Source organism: Amphiura filiformis, chromosome 2, assembly GCF_039555335.1.
Source record: "Amphiura filiformis chromosome 2, Afil_fr2py, whole genome shotgun sequence".
NCBI lineage: Eukaryota > Metazoa > Echinodermata > Ophiuroidea > Amphilepidida > Amphiuridae > Amphiura > Amphiura filiformis.
Window position 1 is genome coordinate 37,133,688 of NC_092629.1, and position 17,181 is coordinate 37,150,868.

Consider the following 17,181-nt stretch of genomic DNA (forward strand, 5'->3'; position numbering starts at 1 on the left):
AATCGGAGCACTTTGTTGTTTTCGACTCCCATAGAGGCAAAAACGTGACCTTTGACCTTTTTGGTTATAACTCAAGAACGGTATGTCCTAGATAGGTCAAACTATACATTTTCTGAATCCTTGTGACTAGAGGAATACATTGGAATAGTGTTTAACACAATTTGAGCAAGTTTGAAATTTGACCCTGTGCAAAAGTTCAATGACCTTTTACCCCCTTGGGGCCAGTTTATTTTTTTGGGAACATCCTGATTATGTTTTAGGGTCATCTCAGGAACCTAAAAAAGTTGGCTTGGTTTGGTCCTGTGGGGGTGCACAGAAAGTGGCTCTAGCTCCCTGAGTAACTGCGGTGGAGCTCAACATCCGTTGCTACTTCCGATCAGATGAACCAGTTTCCTGCTACCATCAAACCCAACATCAGTCGGCATTGAAGACCAGTGGAAGCTGGTCGCAGGCCATCAACCTCCACAATTAATAAGAACTTTGTTAAAGGTTACCTTCTCGATAAAAACAAAAGCAGTTTTAATCGATATTCAATACTAAGTAATATAATGTCACGTCAAAACCAATAAAGATATTGTAATAAAATTAACAGAATAAGTAGAAGACATGTCCACCAATTTATTAGTGCAGGTATTTATTTAATTATACACTGTTGATTTTATATTTTTAATATACTTTTTTCAAACACAGTACAGATCAACCTAGGACAACCTGTAACATGATGTCAATTACAAAAACAATGTAAGTGCTGATGAAATATTTGGGAAAATGTTTGCAGACAATATTTTATAATAACATTTTGACAATTTCCTTAAAATGTTGCTGCAGTGTGTTTTCAAACAAAATGTTTAAAACGCTTTCATGACATTTATAAATCCGATATTTAATGTCATTAAAACGTATTTACCAAAAACGGAACCCAAAATATAGTCAATTTAAAACGATTGAAAAACGTTTTGTGTTTGCTGCGTTTTCCAAGTTTAAAATTCGGCAGATTTTGTAGATTGTCTATTTTCAGGTTTCTCTAAAGCATTTGATGCCTCATTTTGATTGGAGTTACTAATCCGCCGGTTACTGAACGTCTCACTATATGTTCCATTCTTCTGAAATGGTTTCATCTGTGACGTCACTTTCCGAGAAGCTTTCGTCCATTTTGACTTCGTCGGATGTGTCCCATACTGCACCTTGGTAGGTAGCAGCCAATCAGGTAAGTTAAGTAGTCGGTTGATAGACTGGTATTTAGGCGCAAAGGTTGCATAGGCATTGCGGTAGTCAGTGCGAAGACTTCTTATTTCATTGATTTCCTTCTGACGAAGATTGCGTAGCTAGAATTAAATTGGAAAAACATCAAGTTACGTATAGTTTATGTATAGGGGAAAGATGTATATCTTTAATACGAAATATTAAAATAATCTATGAATGGCCAAGTGGATCAAAAAACTTGTAAGATTATACATGTTATAGTAGTGCTCGGTGGTGTAACCTTACACGTGTAAGGTAGCATCTTACACGTGTAAGGTTGCATCTTGATCTTATGCGTGTCCGTCTTAGAATCTAGCGGGATGCTTAAATTGACGAACCATATCTAAAGAACCCATAATTAAACCCCAAACAACCTATCATCTTACGCGTATTCATCTTCGACCAATGAAATCTCACCATAGCATTTCTTATACGTGAAAGACTTGCCTGTTAGGATGGACAGTATTTCGATTTGACTGGTACGACGAGTGTCGAATAATATCAGCCTCGATATCGATCTGCACCGCCGTAGTGTTTACAAATGTGATCATTTTACTATCACCTCTTGTGAAATTAATTGCTTTTGAAAAAAGTAGCCAAAAAGTGCGATATATCGAGCTGTGACCATGACGAAACAATTCCTGATAGAGATTCGGCATTAAATACAGGACATTGTAGCACTCATACAAATTAAGAAAATGCCTCGTTTACGATTTTGGTGACAATATCTTACACGCATAAGAAGTCCTGGGTGTTGCAAATCCCAAAACGTCTTTGATCTTGTGTCATATACTGGGGTACCCAAAAAGGTGGCTTTGTTACATTTTGATGTGCAGCTTGAATTTCAAAACACTGTCTCTTGAGTATTCCTTCACTTACAAGATTCAATTAGGTCTTAAATTGAGGCTAATTTATTCTAGATTACTCATGTTTTTATCCTGTTTTAAAATATATTTTATTTATTTTCTTATGACGTTTGGCATGAAATGTGCCAAGGGTGGCTGAGGATTAGGGGGGAGGAGGATTAGGGGGAGGGATTCATATCGTAAATTTGATTTAAAACCACCATTAAAAATTTGAATGCAGTAAAAAAATGTCTAAATGGACTCCCAGACACCTGAACCAAGTAAATAAATACAGAAGTTCATTTAAAAGACCAATACTTGCTCAGAATGATTGTAAATGTCGAAAAAAGAGGTGGGGTTACATCCTCCCAACTTTGTGATTGTTTTTGCCCGCACTCGCTCATTTCTTAACCGATTTTCATAAGAAAGGTGTCAAAATGCTCAGGAGGATAAACCACGTCAAATGAGATGTGTAGGTAAAATGTTTGAACCATTTAATGTTTTTACTATGTAACACAAAGGTACCCCAGGTTGTGACACAAGACCCTTTACATTTTATTGGTTGACGTTTGTTACGCGTGAGATGATTGGTTGTTTGTGATTTTTATACTCTGTGATTCGTCAATTTAAAAATTATATAATATTTCACAGGCTCAATGAGAAAAATTTGGCTTTACAACTGATACCACAATCTCAAATTTGATGGCACGTACACCCCAACTTACCGTTGTTTCCGAAGCGGCTTTAGTTTGCACAAGTTGTACATGCATACGAAGTAACTCATTGTCGTGTGTTTGTTGACAAAGAACGAGTTGTGGGTCCCTCTGAAATGATAATAGCATTTTATCGTTTAGTTTTCAAAATATTCTGATGGACTGATTATAACAAAATATAAACCATTACAGTAAACGGATCATTTACCTCTTTTTTATTTGTGTTATTAAGAAGAGCATTTGGGGAAAAGTGCTACAATCCAGAAAAATGATGTTGGGACACTCTTCTTGACACCCTCTCCCGCAATTCAATGTTTATGCAAGCATGTTTGACATTGGGCTCTCCAGTACAACATTGATTTAAGGGAGAATCGGGGACGGAAGGGTATCGCCAGCGTGTGGACAATCCGCTCCTTTTGTGCGTACCAGTGGGCACAGGTTATGATTTCGACCTTGAATCAACGTTGAGACCACGTCGAAGTTTCAACCTAACCTGATTCCAACCTGATTTCAACCTAGAGGTTAGTTGAAGTCATGTTGAAATTTCAACGTTGATACAAAGTTCAAATTTTAACCTGGTTCAACCAACTTTCAATGCAAAAATTAAGGAGATTGAAATCAGGTTAAAGACCATTTGCAAATACCATGAATACAACGTGATTCAACCTGATTTCGACGTCCGGACGTCGAAATTTCAATCTGATTTCAACGTGATTTCAACGTCAGGTGTGGCCACTGGGGTGTGACCATGGTGACGATTATATAGTGTAGCCGATTTGAACCTGCCGATGCAAAATCCACACATGGCGTTTCTCTTAACTTGAGGCGACACACTACTATGCGCGTATATATGTGGCGGCAAATGGAAGGTGCGGCAGAGGCAGAGGCAAAAAGAATTATTTAAAAAAAGGCCAAGAAATTGTGAAACAAATGGAATTCTATAAAAAAAAATTGGGATTTTGGGGTTCCTTTTTTCTCTTCACTTTTTCAAAGCATCGACAAAAATTGGAGCAACCTTTTCGGGCTGTTGAAGGTAGCGGCAAAATTCACCTTTTCTCAAGCACAACCCTCCCCCACCCCACCCCACACACGCCACACCACCCACCCCACCCGTAGAAGCGGCCTGGGTACGTCACTGCTATGGCTCCGTAAGCCACGCACCCTTTTGCTCAAAAACGCAATGATTCGAGTCTATCACTACAAAATCCATCATGGCGTTACTCTCAACTTGATACTAGATACAATATATGTAATAGGGTGCCCCAGCAGAAAGTGCAGCCTTAAATGAAAAACATACCAGTCTTTGAAGTACATTGACTCTGTCTTGTCGCCGTTCTAAGTTGCTCGCCATACGTTTTTGGTGCTGGTCCAATTGTAATTTAAGTTTATTCAACTGGTCCTCCAGTGATATTGTACGCTTCTTTTGCTCCATGTATTTCTTTTTCCAAACAGCAGGGTCTGGAGCAACAAAAATAATAATATAAATGTCATATTAATACTACCGTACTATAGGCGAAGAAAGAACAGGTCAATATTATGAGTCTGAAAAGTTCTCATGTCTGCAATTATGTCTATGAAGATGTGCTGTGTTTCAGGCATATTCATAAGGGCCGCTTTAAAGTGCCTAGCAAACTACGTGTTTATAAACTTTGTTCCAGGATTAAACAGGCTCACAGGCAGGCCCCTCCACTGTCTTGGGCTTTTCCCTTTAGAATTGTGATACGGCATCTAACTGGTATTGAATTGGAATAGCCATGTTTTTTATAACATTCGGCCGAAGCCAGGCAATGCCGAATAGTGCACAAATGCTAAAATTAAAGAGATGCCAACTGAATATGACGGGGTATGGATATAAGAAGAGGACCGAAGCAGGAGAAAACTGGAGAAAACGAACATGTGCACCGCTGGGAATTGAACCCGGGTTGCAGTGGTGAGATAGAAGGAGTGACAAGACCACTACACTAACCCGTGTGAAAGAACAACGCATGAAAGTGGAAGAAAGCATCGTCGGTAGTCATACACTATAGAAGAACAAGACAATTCACTTCTGAATATAGGCGGCCTACATTGTGAATGTCAACAGAATATTGTTACTAATTGAACACGTGACCAATTGACCAATTGGGTAAATCCTTTATGATTGGACCCTGGTTTCATACTTTCTACCGCTTGCCGCTTAGCAGAAGAAGCTTCATCATGTCGCTTATACTTTTCTGCAAGCGGAGCGGCATGCCGCTGATCAAGCGGTAGCGGGGTGACTAAGTTACCGCTTAGCACCGCCAAAACTCGTTTCCTGTTCTCATACGTCAGAGCGGCGCCGCTCCCGAGTTGACTTGAATTCAACTCCTAGCGATCAGCCGCTTTGGGCAAAGCGGTGGAGTGATATATCGGCTTGCCGCTGGTCACCGCTAGCGTTTCTGGCGTGACTGCGCAGTGAAGCAAAATCGTCGTTAGAGCGGCAAGCGGCAGGAAAGTATTAAACCAGCATTACATACAGTGTACGTCTTATGAACACACCACGTCGATGCGCACACCGTTAGCGACCGGTCGTTTCTGCGCATGGTGTTTGCGCAGTAAAGATGTGCGCATTGTTGTGGTTGAATGAATGGCAAAGGCTTTGGGATTTACCGTAAAGGTCAATGAACTCTACTTACTCAAAGATAATTTTGTCGTCTTGTATTTCACCTGTTTCTCTAGCACCACCGTGTTTTCTTCCCTTGTCTTGATATCTGGTATCTCGTCCTTTCGGTATCTTTCCTTATCTTGTTTTATGCGTGCCTTTGAATCTAACGCAACGCCTGTTGTTTCTGCCTCAACATTCTTCATTGCATCAATTTCGTGGTCTGCAGCAGTTTCGTCTGATTCAACATCATCGTCACATTGCTCCCGATTTTTAAAATCACAATCTTCATTATCAGTAACACAAACTTTGCTCTCTGTGACGCAAACCTTTGCATCCGCAATACAATTTGTTTCTTCTTCATGTACTATGTCCACACTGCATTCTGGAGACTGCGTTGGAATCTCATTAGCGTCACATGGCGTTTTTTCTTGCGTTATAATTTCCAGTGTACTCTCTGTATCATTGCCAGCCAGTACGTCATGTTTATTTGAGTTCTGCACGGGAACTTCTTTACCTTCTTCGATGTCTATGCCATGCTTGCCATCATCATAACTACCTGTAGCAGGTGTTTCATTTTGTACGTCCTGCACACACTCTGCAGACTCTTCCTTAATATTGTCATCACTTTCCCCAATCAGTTCTGGGGTTTCTTTCTCATTTTGTTCCTCCTGCACACACTCTGCTGACTCTTCCTCACTTTTTATATCGTCATCATCACCTTTCTCAATTAGTTCTGGACTTTCTTTCTTATTGTATTCCTCCTGCGTCCATTCTATTGACTCTTCCTCAATAATATGATCGGCATCAATACTTTTATCAATCAGCTCTAGATTTTCACAAGAAGCAGCTTCATTTTCAATTTTCTCTTGGTCCGATATATTATGCTCATCTTCATCGGGACTACTCTCAGTTTCAACTTGAGAATCATCCGTGTTTTTGTTTTCATTCATTTGATCATCAGAAAGACTCTCGATAGTATCATCGTCGTCATCTTGAGGCGCTTCTTCCTCATCCGTGCTATGCTCCCGTATGTCGTCTTCTCCACATTCCCCTATGATGAGTGCGTCATCGTCAAGATTTTCTGCGGAGTTGTTGGTTGCTTCATCCTCACTTCCATCAATTTCAGAATCAATATCCTCTTCCTCATCCACGGATCTCTCGCTTTCGTCCCCATCGTCAATATTTGCTGTAGAATTGTCTACTGATTCATCGTCAGTTTCATTATTACTCTCATCCAATTCAGATTCATCGGTTTCCTCCTTACATGATCTATCGCTCTCTTCAACTCCGCTGTCACCTCTGTGCTCATTATCTTCCACTGTTGAGTGTTGTTCATCATTTTCTTCATCATCATTATAATCATCATAATCGTTATCGTCATCTTCATCAGCAGCAGTGGCGTCGTTATCATCCGCATCATCAGTGACGTCGACCACTTGATCCAGGGTATTATCATTTTCCACAGCATATGTAGTATCATAACCATCATAATCAAAGTCTGAAAACCAGTGGGAAATACAAGCTGCTGAGTGTCTGACACACGGTTGGTATTTCATTATCACAGCACGCCACGCCCACATCATACAGCAGTAAAAAATAATTGTGGAAGCACATTCTTATGAAGAAAGAGCGAAAATAAACTAATGCAATCTATATTAATAGCGGTCATTTATGACAGATGGAATTTGCAACAGGAATATGCCTACTTCACACCCACAGCAACGGTAACAGTATAATAATTCCACCCAATATAGGTAGTATCGCATACACTTATGGCTGATTGGTAACTCTGTCGTTTGGAGTATAGCGTCCCGCGTTACCAATGATGCATATCAAGTACAAGTAAGAAGGGTGAGAGATGAAATATATGCCTTATGTTACACGGTTGTTTGATGGCATGTAAAACTGAGTCATTTTTAAGCAAAGTTGAACAATGATGGCGCTATTTATCTAAAATCTTGTTTGCATTTTTACAAGAGGTAGACGTCTTGTAAAATGGTATTAGAACATCCGCAAACAGACTAACAAATGACAAGTGAATTTTCAAAAATACTTTTTATCGTGAAATGTTAGGTATAATTCGAATTAATTGCTAATTTAAATCAAAATATATGTAAATAGCGCCCTCAATTTGCACACAAACGTACATTTTAAAGAATTAAAGTTACCATAAAAAAAGCAGAACTTAAACGAAACTCTATGTTAAAATTGGCTTCAACATAATAACATGTGCATAGCTGTTGGTATTATTCAGGTCTAGAATTAAACATTATAATAATGTTTTGTTAAACAAATCACATCAAACAATCGTGGTTACTGTTAATGAATGAAGTGTTATGTTAAGGTGAGAAAAACGCACAAAGCAGAGAAAATTAGTTTCGCTTGATATATTGACAAGGTACATGTACATATTCTTTGAAATTAGAAATGCTACATTATACTAAATGAATGAATTATCAACTAATGAATGAAGTCAGCTATTATCAAGTATCTTTGCATCTGACTCGGTTGCTTACCTTCTTCCTCCCTGTCGTTTCCATAGTGATCGTCCTCCTCCTCATTCCCTAAGCGACGTTTCTTATCTACTATATCGATGAGCCCCATCTCACCCAATAATCTGCATGACATAGACAATATTCTGTAAATACTGGTCAGCAAAATGTTCTCAAAACAAATTTAAATAAGTAAATTAGGTACTCCACTAGAAATATTTCGATATCACTCAGGAATCTTGTTCATTCTGCTTTGGTGAGTGCTGGTATTTCTAGTTGTTATCGGCAAAGATTGTCGATCACAAAAATTGCCGATAACAACTAGAAACACCACCACTCACCAAACCAGAGTGAACAAGATACCTGATAGGAATCGAAATATTTCTAGTGAGTACCTCATTTACTTATTTGGATTTGTTTTGAGAATATTTTGCTTACCAGTGATTTATGTTAGTAGCAATATATCTGCAAGGTTATTGCAAGGACCCCATATATGTTCTAAACAATGGAAACCGGACGGGCCGGGCGGTCAACCGCTGGTCGTGTTTTGATTTGATCCCTTACAAGTATTACGCGTGTCTATTGGACAAACCTTTTATTTGGTTCACTTCAAGCTCGGAAGTGACTACATTGTGTATTTCGCTGTATCTAATCGCGCGCATAAAGTTAATTGCGTAGGGACTACACAAACGCGTACAAAGGCGGTTTGTTGGTATGCTTGCGGCGCAATTGTGAAAAAGTATTGACGTTACTACTGAACTTGAAGAGAACTAATGTATAGGTAAATAACGAACAAACAAACAAACAAACAAACTTACCTGTAACTGTCTTCATCAACAAATACTCCTCTCTTGATTAGCATCTTAATACAATCAATGTGTCTGTTAACTACAGCCAGATATAGTGTAGTATGACCGTCATCATCTTTGGTGTGAATAGGGTTATCATCGGGGTTGCACACATCGCATCCCTCGCCATCGCATACTTCAGAATACTGAAGGAGAACTCGCAACATGGCTTTATGGCCGTTCTCGGCAGCGTAGTGAAACAGGTTTCTGTGGTTCATAAAGACGAGTCGTATAATAATAAATCATTACGCTACACGGCCTTAAAACTATTCAGCAATCAGGAATTTTTACCCCTGAGATGACCATGACATTCTGGAAGCTTGATATTGCATAGGCTTTGGGTATGGGATTGTATCTGGTATGTTATGGTATGGTATGGTGTGGTGCGGTGTGGTATGGTATAGTGTGGTGTGGTATGATATTGCATAGACTTTTGGTATGGAATGGTATCTGTTATGGTATGGTGTGCATGGTGTGTTTATGATATGATATGATATTGCATAGGCTTTTGATATGAGATTGTATCTGGTATGATATGGAATGGTATGGCATAGGCTTTGGGCATTATTGTATGGTATAGTGGTATGATATGGTATGGTACAGTAAGGCAGGCATATATGGTATGGTAAGGTATGGTATGGTATAATATTGAATAGGCTTTGTGAATGGTATGGTATGCTATGGTATGGTATGGTATGCTATGGTATGGTATGCTATGGTATGGTATGGTATGGTATGGAATGGATGGTATTGCATGGGCTTTGGGTATGGTATGGTATGGTATCTGTTATGGTATGGTAAGGAATGGTATGGTATGGTATGGTATCATAAGATATATGGTATGGTAAGGTATGCCATGGTATAATATTGCATAGGCTTTGTGTATGGTATGGTATGGTATGGATGGTGTGGTGCGGTGTGGTGTGGTATGGTGTGGTATGGTGTGGTGTGGCATGATTTGATATTGTTATGGCGCTATTTGCTGTATAGGCTTTGGGCATGGTATGGTATCTGCTATGGTATGGAATTGACTCCTGAATACAAAACCCACTCAAGTCCATACTTTGGCCAAATCATCATCATCATTACTATTATTATCATTATCATTATCATTATCATTATCATAATACGTTGAAATGAATTTAATAATATCATTACCGTCCTCGCGCATCCGTAATATCGTCACATTTCGCTCCTTGTTCAACTAATGTATGCACCACCTCAGTATGGCCATTAGAAACTGCCAAGAACATTGGTGTTTGTTCTTGGTTATTGCGAAGGTTAACATCTGCTCCGTGTTTTATAAGCAATCTACAGAGCTCACTTTCTCCTACTCTTGCTGCATAATGGAGAGCTGAAAACCCCTGAAATAAATGTTTTGATCAGAAGCGGCAAATATAATGAATAATAAGAACAAAAGTAAAAAAAAAATTATAATGTAAACTGTTCAACAACACTCGAAACCCGTTTCCGTCATTGATGCAGACTCTCTTATCCTCTACCGATTCTTGACGTTGGAGGTGTCTTCCAGCAGAGAATCGTAGATCTTTGAAAGTGACGGCCTCCGTCTCTGTAAAGGGTAGGGGTTAGTTTCTTTCTTGATATAGATGACCTCTTTTACTTCACGTGGAACTAGTTTTTCTATTTCATAATGTACTTTGATCCGCCCATTTCAAGAGCATGTCCAGCATGGTATGCTCAGCTTGAACCGAGTTATTACTGGCATAGGCGGCGAAGGGTGGGTGGCTGGGGTGCAGGGGGGGGGGTCTCTTCGTCTTAAAAATATGGGTCAAAAAGGATCAAAATTTGACTACATTTTAAATTTCGACCAAAATCCTGAACATTTTACAATATGAAGTCCTGATTCAAAAAGTTTTTTAGTTTGAGTTTTTGAGATTTTTATACTACTGTAAACCTCTCGCTATAATTATAATGTTTGTGTACTAACAAGATCTTGCAGATTAATTCGTTTTAGCAACAATATGGCCAAATTTGAATTGCGTTCTGGTACACCGGAACAAAATTACGACGTGGCTTATGGAGCAGTGCAATACACATAAACCATGCATAACTTATAAACGCAAAATCGGCATCAACTGAAATTTTGGGGAAAAGCTTTTTTCGTGGATATGTACTGAAAAATGTCACAAAAAGAGGATGCTACGATCACAAAATACTCCTTCACTGTTGTTCTGTTTGTTTGCGAGCAAATGCACAAATTTTTATTACAAAATCACAGCAGAACTACTAACCTCTTTATCAGTCGCATTGATATCGTCACATTTTCCTACTAGAAGTTGACAAATATCCCAGAATCCTTCCGCAGTGGCTATCAGCAATGAGGTACGTCCTGCTGGGTTGGGGATGTTCACATCACAGTCCTAGTTTTGACAATATTGATTATAAAATAATAATTGTTCCGGTTACCGCGGTTACAGGTCAATAGTTCGAAGGGTCATTAGTTCGAAAACCTATAACTTAATTATGAACCCTAATCATTACCCTATAATATACACAATGAAACGCGGTTCAACCGCCGGTAGCCGCCGGTCCAGTTTTGATTTCATCCCTTAGCGAATAGGCCAGACTCCACCAAGAATTGCTGTGGAGGGATCGCCATATCTCCTCCACAGCGAATCTATTACCTTCCTACCATTTAAGAATGCCGGTAGTGGGCCCTACTCATTTATACACCTGGGTAGAGACTGGAGAGGAGTAATCGAGATAAAGTGCCTTACTCAAGTGCATGGCACAATGGCGTCGCCAGGGCTCGAACCCGCCACCTTCCAATTATGAGTCGGAGCCCGTTCCGTGCTCCTTAACAGTATATAAATACAGTGAATATTTCACCCAATTCTAATTTTTAGGTATCACATACGTTCGGCATACCTTTTCAATAAGCATCTTGACGATCTCTGTATTGTTGAGTTGTACTGCATAATGGATGGGACAGGAACCGAATCTATCTGCCAAATTAAGTACATTGACCCCATTGATAGCAGCCAATAAAATAGGGACACACGTCACCTGGAAATTAAAGATTAAAAATAACAGTAAATAATGAACAACAAGACACAGTTTATGAATAACATCATCATCACGACTGTTGCGATTTGCCGGAATGAATGTTTCTTCAAATTCTTAATTTTATTCCTCCTGAAATTTCAAGGTTGCCAATGTTATTAATATGATTTGTTAAGATTTGTATGTTTGCGAACTTTTCACATCCACGTTCTGGTTATAAATCGTTTTGTGCGGTATTCCAAGAAGTGGAAAACGCACCTTGATAGCGCATTTTGCTTTACGCATGCGTAATAATTTCACTAGAGCACAAGGCACTTGAGTTGCAGGTAATATTTTGTTTTATTCTTACATTTTATTATTAATATTATTAAAGGAGAAAAATAAACAGTGGTAGAAAATGAAAAACACGTCTAAGAGCGCAAATATTGGCATAATGGTCAAATATTGGGCTAATTTGGCCAGAAACCCACATTCAGCAGTGTTCAGGCAACAACATTGGGTGATGATTATATGGACCATCCCCTTAGGCCTTTTACCCCCACCCGGGATCTACTCCTATGCAAGGGCGAAACTTCCCTTGTGAGAAGTCTTGCCCCCCTCCACGTGGGTACTGGACTCTGTGATATTTAAGATTTTGGTACTTTTTTAGTCACATTTTCCCCCTTGAAAATTGTCTTGCGCCCTTCAATCCCCTCTAATGAAAAAGTCGATCCTGCCAATGACTTTCTATTGTCTATAGACGAATCCAATTTCACGCATTCCTACACCTCAATGGCAGCATAGCTGGGTCCCCGTCGGCTCAATCTCACCTAAAATGTAAAATGATGCGGCCTTGGAGGGTATTTTAAACTTACACGTAGACAAAAGAATGATGACAGTTTACAACACAAAAGAATCTAACATCGATTTTTAGGCGGATTTAATCCACCCAATTGGGCAGTCACAACACCAGGTTGGTGTTGCGGGGACCCAGTAATCAGTCCCAGAACAACGCCAAATATGGATTAAAAGACCTTTGACCTTGGATGTACAACAGCATGTTATGATCTAATGGGAAACTGTGCACATCAACAAACACCATTTCTATCAAAAAGACAACGGCCGATATAATTTGAAACCACATAAATTACTAGAGTTGGTTCTTCTCTTGGATTTAGGCCAAGCTTTAGAATATCGACTGTTGCGTTTTGAAATAAAACAAACCAGAAATTTATCACCCATTGTAAAAGATATGGCACATGTACCGAATACATGTACATACATTGGCTGACCTTGTGGATTTCCTGGCCCAGCCATGCTAACCACATAAGGAGATTATACGATTAACCTAGTGCAGCTATTGTCATAGCAGGGTATTATTATGTAATACTCCTGATCCATATTTGGCGTTCTCTTGGACTGGTAATGGCCGACCAAATCCTGACCATGACTTGGCTCGTTGGATTCGTCTATACTCACCGCCTTTTCAAGCACTGCATAATGCAGTGGAGCCCTTCCTAAATTATCCAAGTCATCAATGCAGACACCGTGATTAAGGAGAGTCGTCAGGATGGTGTCATTGCCCTTAAATAAATGACGAAAAGAAGAAATGAAAATAAATGTGGGTCGGCAAAGTCATTAATATAGTTAACGGATATTATAACGGATTCTCCAATATTCAGTCATTGGTGTCACTGACGTTGTCGAAAGCAGAACCAAAGGATGTTTTACCACTGAACACAGAGCACGTACGTATCAATTTGTAAGCGCTCTTTTTTAAAAGTCATATTCATTGAATTTACAACCGTATGACAAAACAGGCGAAAATAGTAACTTTTTGCACAAGATTTGCAATTTAAACAGAATTAACCATCATTGCTCATTCTAGTGACTCTAGTATTATGGACAATATAAGTGTGCTTTTTGATTTAATGACATAAAATTTGAAAAATATTGTAAGGAACACTTGAGGTTTTGACTTTTAAAACCTACACTTTGGTCAAAAAAATGTGCTTGGATAGGTAGTTTTCAACAGATTTTCCACATTCGCCTTGCTATAACATTGAATTGTGTTATCTGTTGACCTAGTGACTAAAAGTGTTTTTAGGGGGAAGTGTTAGCTTTCGTTTGATATAAAAACAATTCTGATTGGATGAAGGGAACACTTGAGGTTTCGACAAAAATCAATCAAAGAGGCCACTTTTTTTAGCTAGAAGCTTCACAGCTCCTACATTGCTATGTACTCGACCGTGTAGTGTAATCAAAGACTGACTGTGGTGGAGACATTCACTGCTTGTTGTTCTCTGCTTGGAAGCTCTTGGGACGAAAATGTGTGCTCAGGTGTATCGAGGTGGAAACTGTGCGAATGATGGTTTATAAGAGAATCGTTTTTGTATATATTTGTATCCGATCTAAGGCAGTTAAACGAAATATTAACGGATGTTGGTTAATTAGTTGTTTCTTTGTGTTGCTTGGTTTCTTGCCATAATTTCATTATACTATTCTCGTTGAAATCCGTACACCCCTCTTTGGAAGACATGACCTTTTAAGGTTTAAGGTTTGGGTGTAAGATTAAAATCTTACACACAGAGTGTGCAGATTTCAAATGGAGTCATCCATTCAGGTAACCCATTTGAAATCCATACTCCCTCTGTGGGAGATTAATGTCATGTCTTCCATAGGGGGTGTAAGGATTCCAAATAGAATAGACCATCATTACTCCATTATATATACTTACTGCTCCTGCCACTAAGTGGGCGATTGTTTGGTCAAAATTGTTTTTGATATTAAGTAATTCAGGTTCGTGGTGCAGAAGCAACTTGACGCAATCTGGAGTCTGTAAAGAAATGATTAGTAATTTATTGTCATATCTATACACAACTTATATTTGTTGATTAAAATGCATGACAACTCATGCATATTTTCAGTGAATATATTACGGGAGGCGATGGAAAGAGGGGAACAAAGACCATGAATAGAGAGGAAGGCACTTATTTCTTAAGTCACGTAGGCCTATATGACTCGCTTTTGGAGACTGGAAAAGAGACTATACACAACCGGAAGTCAGTTTCCCGGGAGAGTGGATCAGATGCTCAGATCTGACGAAGTCCTTCGATGATATGGACGAAATATTAGTAAGAAAAAACTTACTGGTTTTGTCTAGCAAAAATTACCAACTTAGATGTTTGTTAATGAGAAATAAAATTTTGAGTGAATGGTTCTTTTTGGCCTTTGCGGAACCCTTTTAGTTCATCATCAAACCATTTAAGGTTTTACTAGGTTCTACTTTGAACTTTAAAGAGTGCATAGGCTAAGCACTGTTTTGCCGGGCTGTTTTGTTTAGAATATGTAAACTTAGCGTTGTTTGCGAGGCTAATTTTTCACAAGAGTTATAGCGTGAATAGCTCTTCTTAATAGCCTTCTCAACAGAAAGAAACTGAAACTAAAACAGCTCGTTTTTGGAACGAATTCACCAGCATTGCATTCGCAGATTGCTTAAATCCGATTTTCTACAGTTTCGTCACCATGCCCTACCACTATGGACCACAATGGCCTCATCCCAATGTCATTCAATGAATGTACAAATGTATGGGGGTTAGAGAACTGTGCCCTGTAGTGTAGGCCTATACACCCATATCCATAAAACAACGATCTGTTTCTTTTCACGCGAGACTTCTCATTTTTTCATGAAGGGATAATTCTTTGAACTATAGAGAGATTGCGATGTTCCATACGCAACACGTGGACCTTACGTTTTTACGTACGTTAATACGGTGTTAAATATTGCTAGTCTCGGTTCCAAACTGGATTGTGCTCATTCGTCACGAAGGAGAACAAGGCGGCTGGAACAAAGACTATAATAGCTTATACTATCTGATCTAGGTCGATAGAGGGCATAGTGATTGAAAAAATGATGGTTAGCGCAGGCTACCGAGTCTCTGCCTAATTCAAACAGCACGCTTTTGATTTTGACTAAAAACCATGCAAGGATAACATGCTGCTAAACTTAATTGTATTTTTGTGCTCCCCAAATATTATAGATCATGACTTTACTTTCAAAATGAGACTTTTTCGTCCCGAAAATTGAGCGCGTTGCATGAACTTCAACATGAGGTAAAATCAGCATATTTCAACGTAGCATCTGATGCGTTTTATTCCACGTTGGAATCCAAAATGTGAAATCGCAATGTCATTTTTTATACGCAAAGTATCAAACACATTTCAATGGGCAATCTCTGCGTATGGACATCGCGAATAAATTTAGTCAATTTTTAACACATCATGATCACTGCACCTTTATTATAATGATTTGTTACAAACAAAAAGGATCATAATAAAAATTAGACTTTCCTTTGTATGTTCATTATCCTTGACTGTCTTTAACATTATTGTGAAATGGGCAAATTTTGTGCATCTTCAAAGATGTCGTTGATTACGCACGTGGAAAATCTTCAAACTGGCTAAATACGTGGCCTCGCTTCGATACAGGAGAGTGGTTTTGAATAGATCTACGTACGTACGTCCGATACGTTTGGAAATCGCAATCTCTCTGTTATGTATACGTGCACTTACTGTGTTGGATTCAGTCATATGCAGAGCTGTTTTCCCTTCTGCGTCTTGCAGCAAGGCATTGGCCCCTCTCTTCAGCAGAACACCCATCTGAGGAATAAAATCAAGGACTCGTCCATTTGGTTTACATCTTCAATATTCAAAGTAAGTCGGTTGTCTTAGAGTTAAGGCAAACAAAATATCAACATTTTTTTTCAGAGGGCTGAGCTTTCGGGACTCTAGCGAGTGCCATCTTTTGGCTCTGAAGATGGCACTCGCTAGAGTTCCGAAAGCTCAACCCTCTGAAAAGGACTTCTCTATGGAAAGATTAAATCTCACTTATGTTTACCGACCTATAGAGTACCGAGTAATTGCAAATCAAAATAGCAACATACCGTAGAATTACCCTTAATTAACATATGCCTCTAAAGTTTTTTTCTTTTTGAATAAGAGACGAAAGGCAGACACCCTCAATACAAAAACATTATTAAGGGAGTTTGACTTGAGCAATTATGTTACTGATACAGGCGGCTGTATCATAACACCCTACTCTTTTCGATACATACTGCAGTTACTATCCGTTTTCCTATACACAATACACAGTGCTCTTTCCCATTGACGCGTGACCTCTACAAATAGCCCTACGTTAAAAGTATGGGGATATGACTAGTTAACGTCGCTGTGTGAAAAATAACCGGCCAATATTAAAAGTACTCTTCTAAAGTTCTAGAAAATATAGTTTTTAACATGTCCTAAATTTTTAGCTAATTTAGATGTTTGGAAATATTCGTACTTTGGTGTTTTAGTTAATGTTATAGGTAATAGTACATTGCCTAGTTAACGTCGCTGTGTGAAAAATAACCGGCC

General features: G+C 38.9%; 1 protein-coding gene across 2 annotated transcripts in view; it reads right to left on the reverse strand.

Annotated features, from left to right (window-relative positions):
* Positions 1-610: 610 nt before the first annotated feature.
* Positions 611-17,181, reverse strand: part of LOC140146166 (uncharacterized) — a 24,568-nt gene continuing 7,997 nt past the window's right edge. For both annotated transcript variants that reach the window (XM_072167928.1, XM_072167929.1), the window contains exons 5-16: positions 16,339-16,425; positions 14,504-14,602; positions 13,246-13,350; positions 11,653-11,790; positions 11,016-11,144; positions 9,922-10,127; positions 8,734-8,970; positions 7,940-8,040; positions 5,455-6,921; positions 4,098-4,258; positions 2,813-2,911; positions 611-1,325 (exon numbers count right to left, since the gene is read on the reverse strand). In XM_072167928.1, coding sequence (XP_072024029.1) covers positions 981-1,325; positions 2,813-2,911; positions 4,098-4,258; positions 5,455-6,921; positions 7,940-8,040; positions 8,734-8,970; positions 9,922-10,127; positions 11,016-11,144; positions 11,653-11,790; positions 13,246-13,350; positions 14,504-14,602; positions 16,339-16,425 — 3,174 coding nt within the window. In that variant the 3' untranslated portion in view covers positions 611-980. The remainder of the gene's footprint in view (positions 1,326-2,812; positions 2,912-4,097; positions 4,259-5,454; positions 6,922-7,939; positions 8,041-8,733; positions 8,971-9,921; positions 10,128-11,015; positions 11,145-11,652; positions 11,791-13,245; positions 13,351-14,503; positions 14,603-16,338; positions 16,426-17,181) is intronic.